The following is a 24,082-nucleotide window of genomic DNA, read 5'->3' on the forward strand; positions in this document are numbered from 1 at the left end:
AGTGGCTCCTTCCCAGTCATAGGACCCACCTGAGACCATCCAAGACCAAGACCCCGGGGAGGAACAGAGATGCTGCTGCAGGCCTCAGAGCCACCAGTGCGGAAGGCCAAAGTAGCCACTGGGATAACTGGAGGTTTTGACTCACACATTCAAGTTCTCCAGAGAGAACTAAACTACAAGTGGAAAATCACAGGTTGAAATCTAATGGGATCGGGAAAGACAACCCACATATAGAGCTCGGCTTGCAGAGATGTAACCATTGGTTATATCCTCATAAGTATATGTTGCTAACGTTCATTCATCAGTTAAACTCAGGCACTGTCTTAAAATGTCTCTGGTGAAGGGCTGGAAAAAATGGGAAACAAGGACCTGGAAAGCCACTGGCACTTGCCTGTGAACAATATGAGAAGAAAATAGCAACTTCATTTTTTCCAGTCAGCAGCTAGTCAAACATCAAACAGTACAGAAATGGTCAGAAAGGACAGACGCTCTCGTCCAGAGCCGAGAACAGGTTGTTTCGGCTGTCAAGCATTTTCAAAACAAGTTTTCTTGGTCTCATGACAGCCTGTGGCAAGAACAAGCAAAAAAAAAAAAGTGGAGGGCTTCCCTGGTGGTGCAGTGGTTGAAAGTCCGCCTGCCGATGCGGGAGACATGGGGTCGTGCCCTGGTCCGGGAAGATCCCACACGCCGCGGAGCGGCTAGGCCCGTGAGCCATGGCCGCTGAGCCTGCGCGTCCGGAGCCTGTGCTCCGCAAAGGGAGAGGCCAGAACAGTGACAGGCCCGCGTACCACACACACACAAAAACGTGGAAGACCCCCTGATGGCCTCTCCGGGCTTCCACGTGGGCTGGCTCTGCCCGCACGGCCAGGTTTGCTTTCTGAGTGTATGTAAAGCTGGTCTTAGGGCTAATGCCACCTTGCCAGTGACACCACTGAGTAAAGGGCTCCTCTAAGAACTCTCTGGCATCCAGATAATCATTCTAGTCTGAGGGGAACAGGTCAAAGGCACTCTTAAACCCAAGGGTGCTGTACTGCTCCAGCCTACGCCCTGCTTTGTTTTAATTTTCACCTCCTGTTACGTGGGCAAATTACTCCTCTGAAAGCGAGGTTAAAAGCCCTGTGCTTTGAGATGGATTTTTCCATCTCAACCGCTGAACACTTGGTCAGGGTGGGGCAAAGGGATCAGCAAGGAGGCACTGCTGGGGAGGAGGGCGAAGATCAAGCTGGTCTAGAAAATGCCATGAACTCCGTAGCAGGAGTGAACTTGCTCTTAGGGGCAGCAAGCATGAAGCTGAGAGCGGCAGCGCTGAAGGACATGCAGCCGAGTGGAGATCTGGAGATGACAGTTGTCAAGTAGTCCAGAGAAAATGTTCACAAGTCAACCAAGCAAGTGTGTTGGGAATTCTCAGACCCCCTGAATTAGTACAGAAGAACTCAAGGTAGTAGACCCAGGCTGAAGTTCAGACTCAAATTCTGGATAGCTGTGTGACCTTGGGCAAAGCACTTCCCTTCTCTGGGTCTTCTTTGTTTCACTTGCATAGTGAGGCAGCTGGACTGTCCTCCCAGCTCCAGTACTGTGGTCCCCAGACTCCCCAGAGCAGGGAGCATGCGGTCAGTTACTATCATGCCTGCTCTGGCCATCTCAAGTCACTCACGCCACAGGGACAGCTAAAGTCGCCACTTTTAGCAATGTTCCTGGAAGAAGCTCTGTGAAAGAGGGCTTGCACTTATTCCATGAGACAAGTTATCAGACCACAAAGGCTGTCTTCATTCTGCCAATTGTCTGTGAGAATGTTCTGAAGAAAGATGGCTGGGGAGATGTGAAGGCTGGTACCAGACATCCTGCCCCACTTGACCTCTGCTCCCACCCCAAACACACACAGCGGGACCCATCAGCATTTACTGTCTCTACCCAGGAAGTGATTTGAAGGCACTGCCGAAGTCTGCTGAGCAGAGCCTTTATTACCTGAGGGACGAGACTAGAAGATGGGGGGGGGGTCCCCCTCCCCAGGAAGGCGGACAGATTGTTCTGACCGATTCCTGAGCTGTCCCTCCACAAAGGATGCCCATATCAATTTAAATTTCAAATAAACTTCAAATAACATTTCAGTGTAAGTATGTCCTAAATTTTGCATGGGATATACTTATACTAAAATTATTTGTTGTTTATATGGAATTCAAATTTAATGGGGCAACTTGTATTTTTAATTGCTAAAACTGGAAACCCTAACTCTGGAGAATAAGAGTCAGTCTCTTGGGTATTGAGGTGGCAAAGAAAAGGTGAAAGGGCCCAAGACAAGCATTCCTTTATAGTGGTGCACAAGTGTGACCACAGATCTCAGTTTTTACTGCCTTCCTTACTATTTCCAAGGCAAGAAGGCTCTATTATGCTTTATATATCTATGCCAAGGCAGGTCACTGTATCAATATGTAATCTGCTAATTTAAGAAAAACCTTATTGCCTACAGAAAAGGAGATCAAGTGTCTTAGCACAGCAGTTAATAAGAAGTCACCATTAATTGAACATCAACAATAACCCAGACATGTTACAGTCATTTTCCCACTTAACATTCACAGTCCACTGTGAGAGAGGACTGTTATCCTCACGTACAGATGAGAAAACCAACATCCACAGCGGTAACAAAATACTGCTAGCAAGTGGCAGAACCAGGATTTGAATTCTGGCTGGTCTGATCCCAGAGCATCATTCCTTCTACCGTGCAGAACTCTGTTACCTGCCTCTTTTCTTTCCTTCTCTCCTGCCTCATCTACTGCTGCCCTCTTCAAAGGAGACTGGCCTACCTGGAACCCCATGGTTCCTGGCCTCTGAGCCTCTGTTCCCTCTGGCAGGAGTGTCCTCCCTCCATCTCTGCACATCAGTTCCTACCCACCCTCTAGAGTCAGCCACCTGAATCTCAGGAAACAGACATCATCATCTCTCCTCGGGACTCTGACTGCGTTTCACCTGCATGTTGCACATGCTGCTGCCTGATAAGTTATTTATGTAGAATTTTCATCTCACCTCTGGTCCAGTGAAGGCAGACTGTGTCCCACGCATCACTTAACATGGTGCCTGATACCTACTTTGAATTCAATAAATATTTGCTGAATGAATGAATAAAAGAATGGGAAAAATGCTGGTGATCTGGGCAGGACCTAATCAAAATGACTGCCACTACAAATCCACACTGGGGCTTGCCAAACCTGTGTGCTGACCGAGGCAGAGAACCCAGAGACTCTGCAGTTACAGACAGACAGTTGAGCTCACTTGCCTGGCAATTTTGGGATAACTCAGGCAATCAGTCTGAGGAAGAGTGGCAGGGCATTATAAGAGCAGAATGTCAGTCTAAAAGTTGGGAAACCCAAGGTATATCCTCAGTTCCTACACTAAGTTACACTGTGACCTTGGACAAGTCACTTCACTCTGTGGGGCCTCAGCTTCATCATCTGTAAAATAGGTGTAACGGCAGTACCTGTCGCATAGGGTTGTTACAAGAATCACAGGAATTAAAATATATAAAGCATTTACAGCTGTGCTGGTGCAGGGACAGCCTTCAATGCATATTTATTCTTTTCATTGTCTATAAGATGATCAGGAGAGACTGGTTGATCCATTATCACTTATTCTCAGAAAGAAACAACATAGTCTTGCCTTTACATATACGTTCCCATAAATTTCACTTTTCTGGGCAACTGAAATAATGACAATTTAAAGATTATCCGATCCCCAAAATGATCAATAATGGAAAATTTTGGTCTTCTAAATTTGATTTTTAGAAGAGCTACAGAGCTTCCCACTTTGCAATTTTGACTTGTACTCAGTGTACTGAGTAGTTAATGTCATGGATGCCCTATCATTGGAACAGAATCTCAACCAGTGATGGACGGTTCCAAAAATCAATCAGTGGGCTTTGTAGCTGGGACTCTTCACAACAGGTGGATGAGTTTTAGCGCCTGGAGGGCAGCAACCCTGTGTGTCTGTGTGTGCGTGTGTGTGCGTGTGTGTTGTGGTCCCCAGTGCTTTGCACATACTCTGTATATACAGTTGACCCTTGAACTACATGGCTTTGAACTGCATGGGTCCACTTAACCACGGAGATTTTTCAATTGTAAATACTACAGTACTACACAGTCCGTGATTGGTTGAATCCGCAGATGTGGAGAAACTCTGGATACAGAGGGTCGACTGTATGTTATATGTGGATTAACCCTCGCATTGTTTGAGGGTCAACTATTGTGTATATAGCTCTTAAATGTTTGCTGAATGAATTACCAGCAATAACTTCACTGCAGAAGCCGTTGTTCCACTTGATTCTTATAATCACGGCTGCTCTAAAGCCTGTTCTCCCCATGGCCGTGGCACTTCTACCTGGCAACCCGGCCCTGACCATCCAGGGCACTTTTTCTCCTCAGAGGGGACTCTGGATAAGAACTACCCTAGGTCACTCCAGCCTCACTTCTGCTTTCTTGGCTTCCATTTTCCATTAGGCATGACTAAGTGCCAGAAGTTCTGTCTGGGAAGATAGGAGTCACTGGAATTTTTTGTCCTCTTCTTGACTGTGCAGCCTTCCTGCTGGTTTGGAGGCAGCTGTGAAGCAGTGTCTTTCCTTTGGCCTGCTCCATTATCATACCCTTCTTCTTCTTTTGCCCACTGATTATAGTAATGAGTTCAGCCACAGGAATGGTCACCTTCCCTTAAAGGTACTCAGTGCCAGGTCTCCACACTCTTAGGAGAGTTATTTCTGCTCAAGAATACCTTGGACTTTCCCCGTGGCCACAGCATCCCTCAGCCTGCTGGCTGAGCCACTAGGAAGAAGGTTCGATGCCCGGCCACCCCAAGGGAAGGTGGTGGATATGTGGATGCAGGCATGCTGCCCTCCAGCCCTTGACTCCATTGTGCTGTCCTGTGAGCAAGGGAGCGGGAAACAGGCAGAGTGAAGGGGAGAGGCCAGAGGCGGCTCGGGCCGGCCCTGGACCAGTGATCGGGTAAAAGGGCTCTCATCTTTGTACTGTATGGCCTTGAACAAGTTCTTCCAGGAAATGAAGATGATGAAGTGAATGTCAAGTTTACGCCAATCACTGGGCTGAGGGTTTTCAATATACCAATCACTGCATTTAATTTCCACCACAATGGTTAATGCTGACCATACTCGATTTGGTGGCACTAGATGCCTAAGGTTCCTTCCGTGTTCCACGTCCTGAGACTGGCCCCTACTGTCACACTTACCTTCCTAAATGCACCCCTGCTTGGTCACCCAACCTAGCTCTGCTATTGGCTGTGGATTTTGGAGGTCACTGGCATAGTGGTTACTACCCCAATATCTGCTCCCTGTTTTTGCTCACCTCTATAAAGCTGTGATTTTAACAAGTCATGAATCTAGTTCATGTTCACAGGTGGTCCCTGTGCTGAAGGATCTGACCACAGAAAAGACAGAATCCCATTTCTGCAGAAGCAAGGCCTCTGCTTGTCACTAATGATGTGCACAGATTAGACGGTCGTCCTTTGATGCTTCCCCTATTTCTAGAATGCATGCCTCAATGAGAAATGATAGAACCATGCGGCTTGGCCCTCCTGCCTTGGCTGGACTCCACATCATAAGCCCTGAGCAGCCCCGGCGGCACCTGTCAGAAACCAACACGCACATCTGAACAGTCAAGCCTAATTCCCGAGAAGCTGTTTTAACTTGACATCTGAAAAAGTATTACATCTAGAAGTATTTTACTGGGTGTGTGTGTTCAAGGCATATGTGTGCACGTCCCGCAGCTGAAGTGTTCTATAAATATTAGATACGGGCTGTACAAAAAAACATCACGTACGGAGTGTACTTAATTCCATTTAGCAATGTTTTCAATTTGTGTCTGACCTCTGGCAACAGAGATGGAATTTTGTCAACACGAACAAAAAAGTATGCTAAACTACCTTAAACACAATTTTCACTTAAAACCCCAGAAATATGTTAGAGCTCAGTGATCATCAGCTACTAGCCCAGTACTTTCAGATGAGGGTACTGAGGCCCCGGAAGGTGAAGTGTCTTTTCCAGGTTCACACAGGAAATTAATAATGGTGTCCAAATGAGACCCAGGTCTCCTAACTCCCAGGCTGTTATTCTCTGCATTTTCTTTACTTACTGTACGTGTTCCCTTCCAACCGTTCAAAGGCAACTCCGATTCCATGAATAAGCGTGTGTTTCTACTTTCATATACTATAAAAATCCAAAACCAACTCCCCTATTCCTTCCTTTCTGACTTTATAGGACATCTGTCTATTTTTCCAAGAAAATGTAGGGTTGTAACTCACAAACAAGGAAGTAGGTGCACTTGGTTATCATGAACGTTTTCCCATCCTGGGAGGGATACCCAAGCCTGAGCTGATCAGTAGCTCTCACAACAGCACAACTAAGTGAATTCCCCCAACTAAGATGCGTTCATCTCCCAGTTACTCTGCTGTGTGCAGCTCCTTCTGGCTTGCATGACTGAGACCAGAGAGTAAAGCCTCACCCTGTTTCCCACTGAGAAAGCAGCATGGACAGGGGTTCAGTCCTGAAAACAGCCCTCAGAGTGGCCAAAGAGTGGAATCAAAGGAAGCCAGGAGCCCAGCTGGAGGGCCTGGGAGGGATGGCCCGAGAGGTCCTGTGGAAGGAGCGGGGAGGCTGCGCGGGGCTGCGAATGCTCTGTGCCTGGTACAGCCTGGTCTGCACAGGCTGGAAGTGTGGTGAGCAGCCCACTCCAGGATGAGGGCTGTATTAGCAGTAATTGATGGCCGCGCTTTTTAATGGAGCTTATCATTTCACAGCAACAGATGTCAGGTTCTAATAAATAACATGTTCTCTCTGCCCTACGCAATTTGGAGAGGATGCCTGGATGCCAGGCAGATCTGGAGTCCTCCCTGTCTCTGTTGCTCTCTCTTCTGAAGGAAAAAACAAACCAAATCCCTTGAAGATACTTTTCAAAATGATTCTCTGTGAGAGTTCAAAGATCCAAGAATTTCATGGTATTTATTTCCTTTATTTTTCTCCTCACAACTTCCTTCTCTTTAAACCCTAGGAGGGATGGGTCAGCTTGTGAACACAGGAACCCGGGGCGCGTGGGGGAGAGGAAGGTTTGGCGCCCTTAGCCTTCCCCAGTTCCTCGGGAGGCACCATCACTGGTTCCTCTCCTGTCTTCTACGGGTGCTCTCATCCCCCAAGCGAGGCCAGCCTGGGCCTGGAAAATTCCCTCTTCTCTCTTGAGGGGAGTTCAGCTGAGATGAGGTTGGGAGTTTTTAGAGGGAACTATTCCTAGGAAACTCAAGGCAAAAAAAAAAAAAAAAGAAAGAAAACCTATGAATCATAGCAGCAGCTGGGCTTGCAGGCTCTGCACTGAGGTCTGAGCTCCGATGGGGCCCGTGTGGCCGAGCTTTCTGGGAGCCCCAGCCTGGTTGCTCTGCCTAGCTCGGGGCTCTCCCTTCCATTCCCAGGACGCTTCCTGCCCAGAATGGCTCAGTTCTGCAGCTGCTCCCCTCGCAGAAAGGCTGTGAGGGTGAGCAGTCAGTGGCCACAAGTCTTACCTTCCTGGTCAACCCCTACCCCTGGGTGCCAGATGGGAGTTCCAAAAATACAGTTATAAAGGGGAGGGATGGGCGGGGGCGGGGGGGGTGTTAGTGGTCCTGGGAGAGGGAGAGGGCTGCAAAGTCCCCGTCAGGGTTTTCCCTAACGCAGAGCGATGACTGGATACCTGGGCCCCAAAGCTGGTTCAGTCAGTGTTCCCTCTGGCCAGCTTACCAAGCACAGGGACTGCAGAGAGAGGCCTGATGCCACAATTAAATCTTACCAGGAGATGTGAGTAGGCTCACATTATAACCACTTATGCTTCAAGATCACCCTTCTCCCCACGAGCCCTACCCTGGTCTCTAAAGAATTCTCAGGCCTCAGGGCTCCTGCGACCGTACTGTGAAGTACCCTCTTAGGACTGGGATTTCCACGCAGTGCTCCATGGCATCCCAGAGGGGTCCCGGAGGCCAGAGTAAGAGAAGGGATGAGGGGCACATCAGGTGGGGACATCTAACCCCCTTCTCTTGAGGAGAGAAGATCTGTTTTTACCTGTTTTACTTAGAGGGCTAATGCATAAGACTGGACTGAAGCATTTAGCAGCTAATGAGAAGTTTGAAGGAAACAGTGTCTTTGGGAATACTAAGGTATTAACGATGAAAAGTAATTGAAATAGCCCAGAATGTACAATTTTAAAAAATTATTGAAAGAGAAAGTTATTCTGCAAAGACAACAGAATGACAAATAACAGAAGTATGCACGGTGAAGAGCCACGTATGGGGAATGAGGGATTGCTTTGGGAGTATCTCGATAAGTTTCTAAATAAGAAAATAACATCTCTTTCTGACATGGAGTCAAGAGGGGAAACAACAAAATGTTTTAGAAGGCTCATGATGAATTGCTTGCATGTGTTGACCGAGAAGGTATTTTTCGAAATATTCCATTTGTATAATGGATTTAATGCGTGACAAGCCACTGCAGTAGGTGGTTTTAGGGTTCAATGCTGCTCTGAGAACATACTCAGGCCCCTAGGATCAACCTAATGCTTTATACAATGAAACTCAGGGAAAACTCACTCCACTTATTCACAGATTTATCAAACTAGAAAGGATTATAAAAAATTATCTGATTCATTCATTTAGACAGAGCTAAAGCTATGTATAAGATACCAAGGTAGGTAACGAGAGGGTTCAGGTTTTTTTTTTAAGTGATAGTTGGTTTTATGTAGATTATACAGTTGAAGGATGGAGGTTTTCCACCTTTCAAACTGGCTGTACTGGCACCAAGAAGACACAACCATAGGGGACAGCAGCCATGGACGGAGCAGCCTAGAACTTAAGAATCTCTGGCCAAGTCACTGAGGTTTGAGGGACTGTTTACTCGGTTGCATGCGAAGCTAGCAATGCTGACTCCACCATCTTTTAATTAAAAATCTCTGTTTTTCCTCCAGGTATGATGACGCTGAATTCTAACATTTACTGAATGCTTATGATATGACAGATCCTATGCTGGACAATTCACCTACATTACCCTGTGTAGTAGGCAGAATTCTAAGATAGCTCCTAAGATTCCTCAGCCCCTGGTGTACACTCCCTGTATAATCCCCAGGACTGAAAAATGATGAATTTCATTCCTGTAAGTGGGTTATGTTACATGGAACCAATGGATGACTTTAAGGAAGGGAGATTAACTGGTAGGCCTGACCTAATCAAATGAACCCTTTAAATCAGAGACTAGATGTCAGTAACACAGAAGTCAGAAATTGGAAACATGAGTGTTTGATGTACTACTGCAAGCCTGATGATGGAGGGGCCCACGTGGCAGGGAATGGCCTCCACCTGACAGCCAGCAAGGAAGCAGGGACCTCAGTCTTACAACCACAAGGATCTGAACTCTGCCAACAACCTGAATGAGCTTGGAAGAGGCCCTGGGCCTCCGATGTGGTAATGGCCCCAGCCAACACTTTGATTTTAGTCTTTTGGGACCCTAAACAGAGAAGCCAGGAAAGTTGTGTTGGATCCACAGAGAGTGTGAGATAATAATTTGTGCTGTTTTAAGATATAAAATTTGCGGAATCAACAATAGAAAATCACACACCCCATTTGATATTCTAAACTAGCTTCACTATTTTATAGATAAGGAGACAGATTCAGACTATGAATTTGCCTAAAGTCACACAGCTAGTGATAGCAGAGACAGGTTTAAACCCAACTCTCTCTTGACTTTAGGGTCAGTGCTCTTAACTGCCACATGCATTTCCTCTCTGTATTTATGTTACTCAAATGCCAGGCCTCTGAGGAGGGAGGCTCAGACAAGTGGTAAAGGGAATGGGAAACTTTATCTATCTGCCTGGGTGTGGATGTGCAGAAAGCCAGAATAAAATGGAGCATAATTTTTCTTTCTTTTCTAAAATTCTTTAGAAGTCAACTGACTATTAAAAGCCAAAGTAATAACAATGTATTGTGGGATTCATAATATATGAAGAAGTGAAACATCTGAATATAATAGCACAAGAGAATTACATTGTTTTAGACTTCTACATTATACTTGAACTGTTGTAATATTAATTCATGGTAGACTGAGATAAATTAAGAATATATTTTAGTGTGCTAATAACTAAAATATGATACACAGAGCTATAACTAAAAGACGAATATAAGAGAGAATGGTATACTAAAAAATACTCAGATAAATCAAATGGAAGATTTGGAAGGGAAGAACAAAGGGATAAAGAACAGGGGAAATTAAACAACAAATAGTAAGAAGATAGACTTATACCCAACCAGCTCATTAATTATATGAAATATAAATGAATGAAATACTCCAATTAAAAGGCAGAGATTATCAGACTAGATTTAAAAAACCAAGTTACAAAAGGTTTCCTTGACATATAAAGGCACACATATGATGAAAGCAAAAGGATGAAAAAAGATATACCAAGCAAAAAATAGGCACAAGAAAGCAGGAATGAAGACGCAGATGTAGAGAATGGACTTGAGGACACGGGGAGGGGGAAGGGTAAGATGGGACGAAGTGACAGAGTGGCATGGACTTATGTATACTACCAAAATAGATAGCTAGTGGGAAGCAGCCGCATAGCACAGGGAGATCAGCTGGGTGCTTTGTGACCACCTAGAGGGGTGGGATAGGGAGGGTGGGCGGGAGACGCAAGAGGGAGGAGCTATGGGGATATATGTATATGTATAGCTGATTCACTTTGTTGTAAAGCAGAAACTAACACACCACTGTAAAGCAATTACACTCCAATATAGATGTTAAAAAATAAAAATTAAAAAAGAAAAAGAAAGCTGGTGTAACTATATTAATATCAGACAAAGCAGAATTCAAGTGAAGTAGTGTTATCAGAAATACCGAGAATCATTTCATAATGATAGAATGGCCAATTTATCAAGAAGACATAACAATTCCAAATATGTATGTACTTAAATAACAAAACTTCAAAATGCAAAAAGCAAAAAATGACAGAACTAAAAGGAGAAATAGACAAATACAAAATCATAGGTGGAAATTTTACCACCTCCTTTCAGTAACTGTTATAATAATAAACACAAAAAATAATAGTAAGGATATAGAAGATTTGAACAACACTAACAAGTAATTTGACTTAATATGTATATAGAACACTATATCTCAGAACTGCAGGACACACATTCTTTTCAAGTTCACATGAACTATATCAAGATGGACTATATGTTGGGCCATAAAACAAGTCTCAACAAATTTCAAAGGATTAAAATCACACAGATTATAATCTCTGACCAAAACAGAAATTAAACATCAGTAACAATAAAGCATCTAGAAAAATCCCCAAACACTTGAAATTCAAGCAGCACAATTAAAAATAACTCATGGTTCAAAAAGAAATCACAAAGGAAATTAAAAATTTTTTCTAACAAAATGATAATGGAAAAGACATACAGATCGCCAAGAAGCACATGAAAAGCTGCTCAACATCACTAATTATTAGAGAAATGCAAATCAAAACTACAATGAGGTATCATCTCACACCAGTTAGAATGGGCATCATCAGAAAATCTACAAACAACAAATGCTGGAGAGAGTGTGGAGAAAAGGGAACCCTCTTGCACTGTTGGTGGGAATGTAAATTGATACAGCCACTATGGAGAACAGTATGGAGGTTCCTTAAAAATCTAAAAATAGAACTACCATATGACCCAGAAATCCCACTACTGGGCATATACCCAGAGAAAACCATAATTCAAAAAGATACATGCACCCCAATGTTCACTGCAGCATTATTTACAATAGCCAGGTTATGGAAGAAACCTAAATGCCCATTGATGGACAAATGGATAAAGAAGATGTGGTACATATATACGATGGAATATTACTCAGCCATAAAAAGAAACGAAATTGGGTCATTTGCTGAGATGTGGATGGATCTAGAGACTGTCATACAGAGTGAAGTAAGTCAGAAAGAGAAAAACAAATATCGTATATTAACGCATACATGTGGAACCTAGAAAAATGGTACAGATGAACTGGTTTGCAGGGCAGAAATAGAGACACAGATGTAGAGAACAAACGTATGGACACCAAGGGGGGAAAGCGGTGGAGGGGTGGTGGTGGTGGTGGGATGAATTGGGAGATTGGGATTGACATGTATACACTGATGGGTATAAAATGGATGGCTACTAAGAACCTGCTGTATAAAAACAAAAAAAATATCAAATTTTGTGGGATACAACTAAAGCAAACTTTAGAGAGAAATTTATACCTTTAAAGGCTTATATTAAAAAAGAAGAAAAGGGGTTTCCCTGGTGGCGCAGTGGTTGAGAGTCCACCTGCCGATGCAAGGGACATGGGTTTGTGCCCCGGTCCGGGAAGATCCCACATGCCGCAGAGCGTCTGGGCCCATGAGCCATGACCGCTGAGCCTGCGCGTCTGGAGCCTGTGCTCCGCAATGGGAGAGGCCACAACAGTGAGAGGCCCGCGTACCACAAAAAAAAAAAAAAAAAAGAAAGAAAGGATTAAAATCAATGATCTAAGTTTCTATTTTGAAAAAATTGAAAAAGAAATTAAACTGAAAATAAATAGAAGGAAATAATAAAGATAAAAGCATAGATTAATAAAATGGAAAACAAACCATGGATAAAATCAACAAAGTAAAAGCTTGTTTCTTTGAGAAGATCAGAAAAATTGATAAACCCCTAGGTAGACTGTTTTTAAAAAAAAAGGGAGAGGAAAAAGATACAAATTTTCACTGTAAGGAATAAAAGAAGTTATATCACTATAGCCCCCATAGATATTAAAAGGAAAATAAGACAATACCATAAACAATTCTATGGCAATCCATTCAACAACTTAAATATGATGGATAAATTTCTTAAAAAAAACCCACAACTTGCTACAACTAACACAGGAAGAAATTTTTAAAAATCTGAATATCCCTATATTTAGTATAGACATTGAATTTTTTTCCCCACAAATAAACTCTACCAAACATTTAGAAAAGAATAATGCCAAACCTACATAAACTCTTTCAGAAAACAGATAAGGAAGGAAAACTTGCCAATTCCTTTTATGAAGCCAGTGTAGTGCTATTATCAAAGTCTAACAAGGACAACACAAGAAAGGAAATTTCAGACTAGTATCATCCATGAACACAGATGTAAAACTTTTAACATAATTTTAGCAAATCAAATCTAATAATATAAAAAAGGATAAAATATCATGACTCAGAAGGGTTTATTTATCCCTGGAATGCAAGGTTGGTCTAACAGTCAAAACCTAATTATCGTAATTCACCACTCTAATAGAAGAAGAAAAGCCACAGGATCATGTCAATAGAGGCAGAAAAAGCATTCTACAGAATTCAACACTCACTCATGATAAAAACTCTTAGCAAAGTAGGAATATAAGGGAATTTCTTCAATCTGCTAAAGACATCTATGTAAAACCTACTGCTAACATCAATTTTAATGTGGAAATATAAGGCCAGATGTCTGCTCACAGCACTTGTGTACAACACTGGACTAGAGGTCCCAGTCAGTGCAAGTAGGTTAAAAAAAAAAAAAAAAAAGAAACTAAAAAATGTAAAGATTTAAACACTAGAAAGAAAGAAGTAAAGCTGTTAACAGATGATATGACTATTTATGTAAAAAATTCTAAGAAATCTATAAAAAAGCTACTAGAACTTAGTAGGATTGTAAATTTAGCAATGTCACAGTACACAAGGTCAATATAGAAAAATCATTTCTATTTCTATATACTAGCAACAACTGGAAAATAAAATCTGAAAAGCTATCATTCACAATAAAAGCAAAAACATTAAAAAATATCCAAGACTTCTACACTGAAATCTTAAGACATTTCTGAGGTAAATTACAGAAGATCTAAATAAAACCATGTTTACTGATAGGAAGAATTTGGTATTGTTAAAATGTCGATTCTTCCCTTGTTGACCTACAGATTCAATGCCGTCCCAATCAAAATCTCAGGAGGCTTTTCTTTTGCAGGTTGGGGTTGGAAGTGGCAAACTGATTCTAAAACGTATACAGAAAAGAAAAGGACCTAGGACAGCCAAAACAATCTTTAAAAATAATAAAGTTGGAGAATTTACATTTCCTGATTCTAAGAACCATTGGTATTGGTATATAAACAGAAAAATAGATAGATGAAATAGAATATCCAGAAACAGACCCACTCATATATGGCCTATTTATTTATTTATTTATTTTTGCGGTACGCGGGCCTCTCACTGTTGTGGCCTCTCCTGTTGCGGAGCACAGGCTCCGGACGCGCAGGCTCAGCGGCCATGGCTCATGGGCCCAGCCGCTCCGCGGCATGTGGGATCTTCCCGGACCGGGGTACGAACCCATGTACCCTGCATCGGCAGGCGGACTCTCAACCACTGCGCCACCAGGGAAGCCCTGGTCTATTTATTTTTACAAAGGCATGAAGGTAATTCAATGGGGAAAGAAAGGTTTTTTTCAACAAATGTTGCTTAAATTAACCTGGAGATATATAAACAAAAAAATTAACTTTAGTCTCTACCTCATACCACATCCCCAAATTAATTTGAGATGGGTCATAGACCTAAATGTCAAACCAAAACCAAAGCTCCTAGAGAAATACACAGGAGAATCTCTTCATGACCCTGTGGAAGGTAAATAATTAAGAGGATACAAAAATATTAACATAAAAATAAAACACTGATAGGGCTTCCCTGGTGGCGCAGTGGTTAAGAATCCGCCTGCCAATGCAGGCATCACGGGTTCAAGCCCTGGTCCGGGAAGATCCCACATGCAACAGAGCAACTAAGCCCGTGCACCACAACTACTGAGCCTGCTCTCCAGAGCCAGCGAGCCACAACTCCTGAAGCCTGGGCGCCTAGAGCCCGTGCTCTGCAACAAGAGAAGCCACCGCAGTGAGAAGCCCACGCACCACAATGAAGAGTAGCCCCCGCTCACCACAACTACAGAAAGCCTGTGCGCAGCAACAAAGACCCAACGCAGCCAAAAATAAATAAATTAAATAAATAAAAACTAAAACACTGATAAAATAGATTTAATTAAAAATAAAAAATTTCTGCTCATCAAAAGATACTGTTAAGAATATGAAGAGTTGTGGAGAGACGTAGACGAGTTGAGTCCTGGTCTGCGGGGAGGCTGCCGGCTCCGTCACAGACTACGGACCTCTCTGGGTCTCAGCTGCCAAAGATCCTGTCCGGTAGGTGAGTGGCTCACTTTGAGGGAAAGGCTTCTCGGATTGAGGCTTCTTCATGGCCGCTCAGATCGCGAGTGGTCAGGGCTGCTCTCTGTGCGGAGGATGGCGTCCAATGAGCGCAGTTTATTCGAAGAAGTACTAGCCTGACATGAGTGGCTGTGGAGTATTCATCGGGAGGCTAAATCCAGCGGCCCGGGAGAAAGATGTGAAAGATTCTTCAAGGGGTATGGACGAATACGAGATATTGATCTGAAAAGAGGCTTTGGTTTTGTGGAATTTGAGGATGCCAGGAATGCAGATGATGCTGTATATGGACTTGATGGAAAAGAACTCTGCAGTGAAAGGGTTACAGTTGAACATGCTAGGGCTCAATCTCGAGGCGGAAGAGGTAGAGGACGCTACTCAGACCGTTTTAGTAGTCGCAGACCTCGAAATGATAGACGAAACGCTCCACCTGTAAGAACAGAAAATCGGCTTATAGTTGAGAATTTATCTTCAAGAGTCAGCTGGCAGCCTATCTGTGTCGTTGGCCTTATGACGAGGAGAGCCTGTGGGTTATCCTAATTGTTGTCTCGGTCACTCTCGGTTGGGCCTGGTTGACTTTGCCAGTCAGCTCCTACAGTGATCAATTGGCCACCTCTAGATCTGTGTTTGTCGGTCTAGACGTAATCGGTGCACTTCCTTGAAGTGCCAGGTTGCAGTGATCCCAGAGCGTTGATAACGTGATCTGATCCCTAAGTTGAGAGCTGTCTTCCTGTAACGCTTCCAAATAAGAGGTCCTGGTCAAAAAGAGTTCAAAGATACGAAATTAGGTGGTCGTTGGAATCCTGATCGCAGTAAAGTGGTCCTTGGTAACTACACAAGAGTAGAACATGTCTGCATCCGCCAGTAGTCTGCTAATAGGGAGGGCTGTGCGATTAAAGGCTTCCATCGATTGGGTAGTGTCCTTCAAGTGGGTGGTGAAGAGCCAGTTGGGCATATGTCATGAAGGTTTCTCCGACCGATTAATGGTTTGCTGCTTGACTAGCCTAGGGAAATAATAATAAGGGATCTCAAAGATTTCATGAGACAAGCTGGGGAAGTAACCTTTGCGGACGCACATCGACCTAAATTAAATGAAGGGGTAGTTGAGTTTGCCTCTTATGGTGACTTAAAGAATGCTTTCTGGAAAAAAAATAAATGGGAGAAAAATCAAATTAATTGAAGGCAGCAAAAGGCACAGTAGGTCACGAAGCAGGTCTCATTCCCGGACCAGGAGTTCCTTGAGGTCTCGTAGCCGATCTCGTTCCCGGAGTCGCAAGTCTTAGAGCCGGTCCAGGATCCGGAGCCGGAGCAAGTCCCGTTCTGTTAGTAGGTCTCCTGTGCCTGAGAAGAGCCAGAGACGTGGTTCTTCAAGTAGATCTAAGTCTCCAGCATCTGTGGATCGCCAGAGGTCCAGGTCCAGGTCCCAGTCCCGGTCAAGGTCCAGATCAGTTGACAGTGGCAATTAAACTGTAAATAACTTGCCGTGGGGGCCATTTAAAAAAAAAAAAATTTTTCCCAAACCATACTTGCTAAAAATTCTGGTAAGTATGTGCTTTTCTGTGGGGGTGGGAGTTGGAGGGGGGTGGGTTGGGTTGGGCTGGATATCTTTGTAGATGTGGACCACCAGGGGTTGTTGAAAACTAATTGTATTCAGTGTTTTTGATAAGCCTTCTGCTCACATTTTTGTGAATGTCTGAAGTATACAGTTTGTGTATATTGACAGAGCTCTTTTATAACTAAAGCAAATTTAATTTTTTTGTACTAGAAAAATTTGAACGTTTTAGTTCCTGGTTATTCAAATATTTTGATACAGAATTAGTTTAATGCCTCACTTAAACTAATTAATAGCTTTGGACACTTAAAAGAGCTCTAAATTTGCTTGTACGTAAAGGCTTAATTTGAGTTTTCCTTGTTAGGGTCAAGGGGTGTCCGTCCACCCACCCTTTAACAGCTGCCTGGCAAAGACGTTAAAGCAGCTGTTTGTTATTGATAATAAAAGATTATAAAACTGAAAAACCAAAGAATATGAAAAGGCAAGCCATAGATTAGGAGAAAATATCTCTAACACATATTTCTGACAAATATATAAAGAACTTTTAAAACTCAATAATAAATAGACCAACAACCTGATTAAAAATAGGCAAAATTTGAACAGACCCTTCACAAAAGAAAACATACCAATAAGCACATGAAAATATGCTCATCATTAATCATCAGGAAATCAAAATTAAAAACACAATGCCACATCACTTCATCCCCTATAGAACAGCTAAAATTAAAAAGACTGATAATACCAAGTGTTGGAGAGGATACGGAACAACTGGAACCCAGCATATTGCCGGTGGGAGTATAAACTGGTAGGACTTCGAAAAAGGTTGTCAGTTTCTTATAAAGTTAATCATACACATACTCCCAGGTATCTACCAACAGAATTGAAAACATATGTCTATTACAAAGCTTATATAAAAGTTCATACCAGCTCTATTCATAAAAATCCCCAAATTGGAAACAACCTAAATATAATTAGCAGATGAATGGATTAGTACATTATAGTATATTCATATAATGAAATATTGCTCAGCAGTAAAAAAAAGGAATGCCATAACAGATAACTCTAAAATAATTATGTTGAATATAAAAGACACAAAAGAGTACAATCTGTATTATTCCATTTATTAGAAGTATCTAGAAGAGGAAAAACTAAGACATGGTGATAGAAATCAGACAGCGTTGTCTTGGGGGTGAGGAGACTAATTGGAGAGGGGTAGAAGGTAACTTTGTCAAAACTCCACCAAAAGATACACTTAGGGACTTCCCTGGTGGTCCAGTGGGTAAGACTCTGCATTCCCAATGCAGGAGCCCGAGTTCGATTCCTTGTTGGGGAACTAAATCCCACATGCATGCTGCAACTAAGAGTCCACATACTGCAACTGTGAGCCCACCTGCTGCAACTAAAAAAGATCCCGCATGCCGCAATGAAGATCCCGCATGCTGCAACTAAGACCCAGTGCAGCCATAAATAAGTAATTGTTTTTAAAAAAGATACACTTAAATCTGTCCACTTCATTGTACGTAAATTATAAGTGTATGTCAATTACATGACAATAAATATCTTTAAAAGATATATGCAAAACCCTTGCCTTCAAAGGACTCACAGGTCCATTAAGGAAATGAGATATATACAAAGATGTGAAAAAATCAAAGAATAATACAAAAGAGATTTCAAAGCAGTATATGACCAACAGTCAACCAAAACTGGAAAGAGGGGAACGAGCTGCCTGCAAGTTAGCATGGATGGGAAAACCATAAGGAAGAATGTGGAAGGAAGGGTAGACCTGCAGGAGCAGAAGGACAGCAGGAGGAGAGCAGTGGGCACAGGCACCGTGGGACAAAGCAGAAGCTAAACCCAACGGTCTTTCACATGTCCACCCACTGACTGACCCTTCATATCAAGCCCATCAGTAGGGAGGAGTACAGTCTTGTTTTACACGATGAAGTTCAGGAAGGTTATAGCCCTGCCCAAGGCCACAGAGCTTATAGATTAGAACTTGTGATAGGAACTGGGGAACACATGACCCTGAAGCCTGTGCTCACCTAGCAGAGGGTAATTTACTTGTGAGGACAGAATTTGCTGAACAGCCACGAGCAAGAAGTACATGTCATAGGAAGAGCCCTGGCCAGAAAGTGTCCTTTCTAAATTCACATGCTTAGAATTTTGCTCTGCAGGAGGGAATAAACAGCTGACTCCACTCAAAGGGCTCTAGTGCTGTTCATAAACCGTGAGAGTGTTTATGTCCTGGGCAGAGCTCTCCAAGTGAATTATAGCCTTTTACGCACTGTATACATACAATATTTTCAGCAGGGGGTGTAAGGAATGCTGCAGCTGACCTTTCTCTCTTTCTGTCCTGTCTCTCCACCTTCTCCACCAAACTCTGGTCTGTACTGCAGGACAGTTCTCTGGTTGTGCTTATCCATTACCTGGCCTTCTGACACAGCTCAGGGAAGTTACTCAGGTCAATTTAAGAAGGAGCTTTTAAACTATTTCTTCTTCCTAGCATGAGCTGCTGGCTTTCTCTTTTATTACATTTAAAATGGATCCATCTTCATTACAGTAGAAAGCAGACTTTTTTTAACATTACTTCGGATGTTTTCTTTAGGCTGGTAAAGTAAAGCAAATGTCTCTTGCAACTCTGAACCAATCTGTTAAGATAAACAGGCTTCACTTACGATATTCCTATACTGAAATCATAGGCTTGTGGTCTGCAACTCCTTAAAGACTCAATTCATACATTCTAAAATGTCTACTTAAGAAGCGCGTGTGTGCGTATATGGACGCACAGACACACACACACACACCGAGATAGCTTTGCCATGGAAACCACAAAAACACATCTGGTTCAGACTCCACAGCACATACCACAAATAACAGCCCATCTTCTAAGGGCAGATCCTATGTATACACAGGGAAAGCCCGGAGAATTAAACAACTGCAATCCCTCAGATGTAAAGCTTACATCGTAATCCCCCTTTTCAAGTTTATTTCAAGATAAGTCAGTCTTACTCATTGTTATTAGTCACATTTGCATATGTTTGTTATTTTCCTTAAATAGAATTTCAGACTTGGGCATCACAGACAAAAAGGAATACAGGGAGGACGGGCACACTAAAGGTTCAGGTAACAACAGCTCTGGATTCCACATGTGAATCTGGGGAGGTCTGGATTTCTAGAGAAAGCTACTCTGTCATTTAAAAGAGCCCCAACCCTGCTATGAGTGAAGGCCTTGTACTACAGAAAATATAGATGCCAGTGGGTACCTGAGGATGGAAATTGGACCCAGGGAGGGGAAGGAAAGGGCAAGAAGTCTTACCAATCAAGAGCATTCTAGGTCTGAAAGCCCAGGTTTTACTAGTAGGTACTTTAAAACCGTCACACGTTTGATATGATAAAGGCTTTGATCTCTCCTGTTGGGCTATAAATTCCATGAAGACATGGACAATTTCTAATTTATTTATCATTGTATCCCCAGCAAGGGGCACATTGCCTGGATCACGGTAGATGCTCAGTAAATACTGGATGAGCAATAAAGAGGATGCTGAATTGATATTCTTCATTTCTGTGATTCTTTGGATCTGATCATCCTTCAGCTGGGATCACAGGTGTGAGGACATGGCTGTACGGAGTGATACAGTAATAACCACCTGCCACTCTTATGATTTACTTTTGGAAACTATGGTGTTGATCCACTGTTGCTTCAATCTAGGAAGGCCATGGCTCGTGAAGACTGGTGTTCCAGATACCAAAGTCTTACCTATAAAACACTCTCTGCATTTACACTTACGTATTCCATATGACTGGTGAAAGCTTTCTACAGAGAGATTCACGTGCAATAGTTGTATCTCTAAATTCCAAGCTCCAGCTAACTTCAACCTTTATCAAATTCCCAACTTACTTCCATAGGATTTTAACAGTCCTAAGCTATCTGTGTAGCCATTTATTCAATCAAAGAAGACATAGGCCCTACTTTGGGTAATGGCTGCAGAGATGCAATGGGATATATAATTCACTCTGTTCCTTCAAAGACATTATAGTTCCATATGAAAAACTAGGTACTGGATCCATGTGTTGACTACTAGGCAAAAATTCTATTTGTTTACTGTCAGCTGAAGTTTTCCATTAAAAAAAACTGAAAGTAGCTGCCAATATTTTCTTCATTGACACCAGTTATTCCTTAACTCCAATTTCTACCTAGTACTTATTCTCTAATCTAAATAGAAAGGTAGAGGGACTTCCCCGGTGGTCCACTGGTGAAGAATCCGCCTTACAATGCAGGGGACGCGGGTTGGATCCCTGGTCAGGGAGCTAACATCCCACATGCCGCGGGGCAGCTAAACCTGTGTGCCACAACTACTGAACTCGCGCTTCTCAACTAGAGAGCCTGCGTGCCGCAAACTACAGACCCCAAGTGCTCTGGAACCTGCTTGCCACAGCTACAGAGGCCACATACCCTGGAGCCTGCGTGCCACAACTAGAGAAGAGAAAACCGTCGTGCCACAACTCTAGAGAAGCCCGCACACCACAACGAAGAGCCTGTGCGCCGAAACTAAGACCCAACGCAGCCAAAAATAAATAAATCTTAAAAAAAGAAATAAAATAAATAGAAAGGTAGATTTCAGAAAAATCATATAACCCATTTAAAAAGTAAAAAAGGCAATCTACCTGAGGAGGCTAGATGAGGAGTTGGCTAACTTTTTCTATAAAGGGCCAAATAGCAAGTATTTTTTGCTTTCCAGGCCACATGTGGTCTGTTTCAACTACTCATTCTGCTATGGTTGCATGAAAGCAGCCATAGAAAATAAGTTTAAAAATGGGTGTGGCTGTTTCAATAAAACTTTATTTACAAAAACAGGCACAGGGCAGGATTTAGCCTCCAGGCAGTAGCTTGCCCAACTCCTGGACTAGATAAACAAAATGTCTCTATTTGCAAGAAGTAACAATTGATTCACTTACTTTGCTCTTTTGGCCATTTCATTTCCGTCCCATCTGGGGCTGTATGGATAATTTTTCTGGGCCTGGGAATAAAGCTGTCCACTGTTGGTAAAGTGATAGACGGACTGGAATGTGAGAGTCGGCTGGTCTCGAGGAAAAAACAGGGGCAGGTCAACTGCAAAGACAGAGGAAAGGAAAAGAAAGTTAGGGCTTAAATGCCTTTTAATACACTTTTTGGGCTAAACCTGAATGTTGGGTACAAGACTATTTGAACCACAAGTACTGGTTGAGGCTTAGGCAAAAGGTATGGAGAGAGAGAGACCAAGAAATACAAGGTGCCTTCCCTGTCTTCATGGAGTTTACAATCTAGGAGGAGAGGCAAATCACCCATAAATAAAAATTCAACCAATATGAGGCCTGATGTGCAGGTGCTGAAGGAAGCCTAGGAAATGGTGACAGAAGCTGGCCACCCCCAGCCACCTGACCTGCTGTGGCACTTACCTTGTCCACTATTCCACAGAGGAGTTAGTTGTATATGTGCTTTAAGTCTCCATTATATCAGAAACTCCTCAAAGGTGAGGCACTGTCTTCCTCATCTAGAATTCGATGGAGGAGGTGGGATGGAGACCATCTTTAAAGAATGGATTTGGAAAGGGGATCAAGAGGGCAAGTGATAATCTTTCTTTTTTATAGGATATGGCAACTGGGCCACCAGAAAAAAGAAAAACGTTATCACTTACTTCCAATCAAGCAGTGAATTTTGATACTCAGCAGTTTTACATTTTTCCATATGTGTTACCATACATATCTCCTAAACCAGTAGGAGCTCCTTAATGGAATGCAACAGGGACTACATATGTCTACTGTTGCAGTATAGACTGATTCTAATATTTGCTGTTAACAAGTATTATGTGCTTTATTTGTTCATTTTGGGATCCTTTAACTCAATTTTTAAAAATAAAATGACTTCCTTTAGTTGCGGCATGCGGGATCTTCAGTTGTGGCATGCATGTGGGATCTAGTTCCCCAACCAGGGAGCGAACCCGGGCACCCTGCATTGGGAGCGTGGAGTCTTAACCACTGGACCACCAGGGATCCTGCATGCTGCAACTAAAGATCCTACACGTAGCAATGAAGATCCCGTGTGCTGCAACTAAGACCTGGCGCAGCCAAATAAATAATTTAAAAAAATGACTTCCTGCTTTCAGTTGAGGCAAACCATCATTAAAAATGCAGACTGTTTCAATGGCACATGCCTCAAGGCATATTAATATGTATTTCTGTAAATGTTACCTACTTGAAGGACACAGAACAGGCACGTTAATTAATTTACAAAAAATAATAAGAAAAATGTGTATAGACTTTTATAGCTTTGCAGAGTACCTTTATATACTTTATCTGATTTGATACTTATAACTCCTTGAAGCAGACATTATTTTTACCAGCTGCATTTAACAGATGAACAGACTCCGAGAGGTTTATTAATTTGCTCAGGCCATAGCTACGCAGACACAGGACTCAAGTCTAGTCCTATGATTTAAATCCTAAGCTCCTTCTACTGGTCACATTGCCACCTGCTCTTGGGTTTACTGGTATCACCTGCTCACAACACACTCACTACGTCAAAATTACAATTTAGTAAGCTAAGGTCTCCCCTGTGAAGGAGGTATCGGCTTCAACTTTTCGGCTCCATGAGGCAAATACATGACAGAAAAATACATACTAGATAGTTATACATGTATCACCATGTCAGTGAGGGCGACATTTGACTTGGATTAGGCCCACTAAGTACCCAAAATGATTTCTTGAAGGAAGTTAGGCTTGCAGCAAACTTAAAAAACTGTCCAGTTGGTAAGGCCTCTTAGACGTCTAAGTATATCTGACTCTGACTCAGTGCTGCAGGGGGTTTCTGACAAATGAATCACACCACGACCAAAGAAAAGTGGCAAGATTTTGAATGTCCACTCTTTAATCACATTTTCCAAGTGCCTCAATGCAGTTTCAATACATGTCTATTTGTGCCAAAGCAAAGATGTGGTAACATATAGGAATAATACAAAACATGAAAAACAGAGCAATTCAAATGATAAGTCATTGCATTCAGAAAACCCTTTGGAATCCCTTCATCTTACAGAGCTTCATCTGTAATGTCTTCGGTCTTTTTGGGTGTTTTTTGTTTTTTCTTTTTTTTTTTTTTACATTTTCTTGGCTGCCCCACGTGGCATGTGGGATCTTACTTCCCCGACCGGGGATCGAACCCGCACCCCTTGGAATGGAAGAGTGGAGTCTTAGCCACTGGACCACCAGGGAAGTCCTGTCTTCAGTCACTTTGAATA

At 42.7% G+C, this 24,082-nt stretch overlaps 1 protein-coding gene and 2 pseudogenes across 3 annotated transcripts in view; 2 read left to right on the forward strand and 1 right to left on the reverse strand.

The window, feature by feature from the left end:
• Positions 1-24,082, reverse strand: part of BABAM2 (BRISC and BRCA1 A complex member 2) — a 434,786-nt gene that overhangs the window by 19,647 nt on the left and 391,057 nt on the right. For all 3 annotated transcript variants that reach the window (XM_067703374.1, XM_067703375.1, XM_067703376.1), the window contains one exon: positions 21,768-21,921. In XM_067703374.1, coding sequence (XP_067559475.1) covers positions 21,768-21,921 — 154 coding nt within the window. The remainder of the gene's footprint in view (positions 1-21,767; positions 21,922-24,082) is intronic.
• LOC137205332 (serine/arginine-rich splicing factor 5 pseudogene) lies at positions 15,132-15,799 on the forward strand (annotated as a pseudogene).
• Positions 16,299-16,725, forward strand: LOC137205331 (serine/arginine-rich splicing factor 5 pseudogene; annotated as a pseudogene).

The sequence above is a fragment of the Pseudorca crassidens genome, chromosome 14 (genome assembly GCF_039906515.1).
Source record: "Pseudorca crassidens isolate mPseCra1 chromosome 14, mPseCra1.hap1, whole genome shotgun sequence".
Taxonomy (NCBI): domain Eukaryota; kingdom Metazoa; phylum Chordata; class Mammalia; order Artiodactyla; family Delphinidae; genus Pseudorca; species Pseudorca crassidens.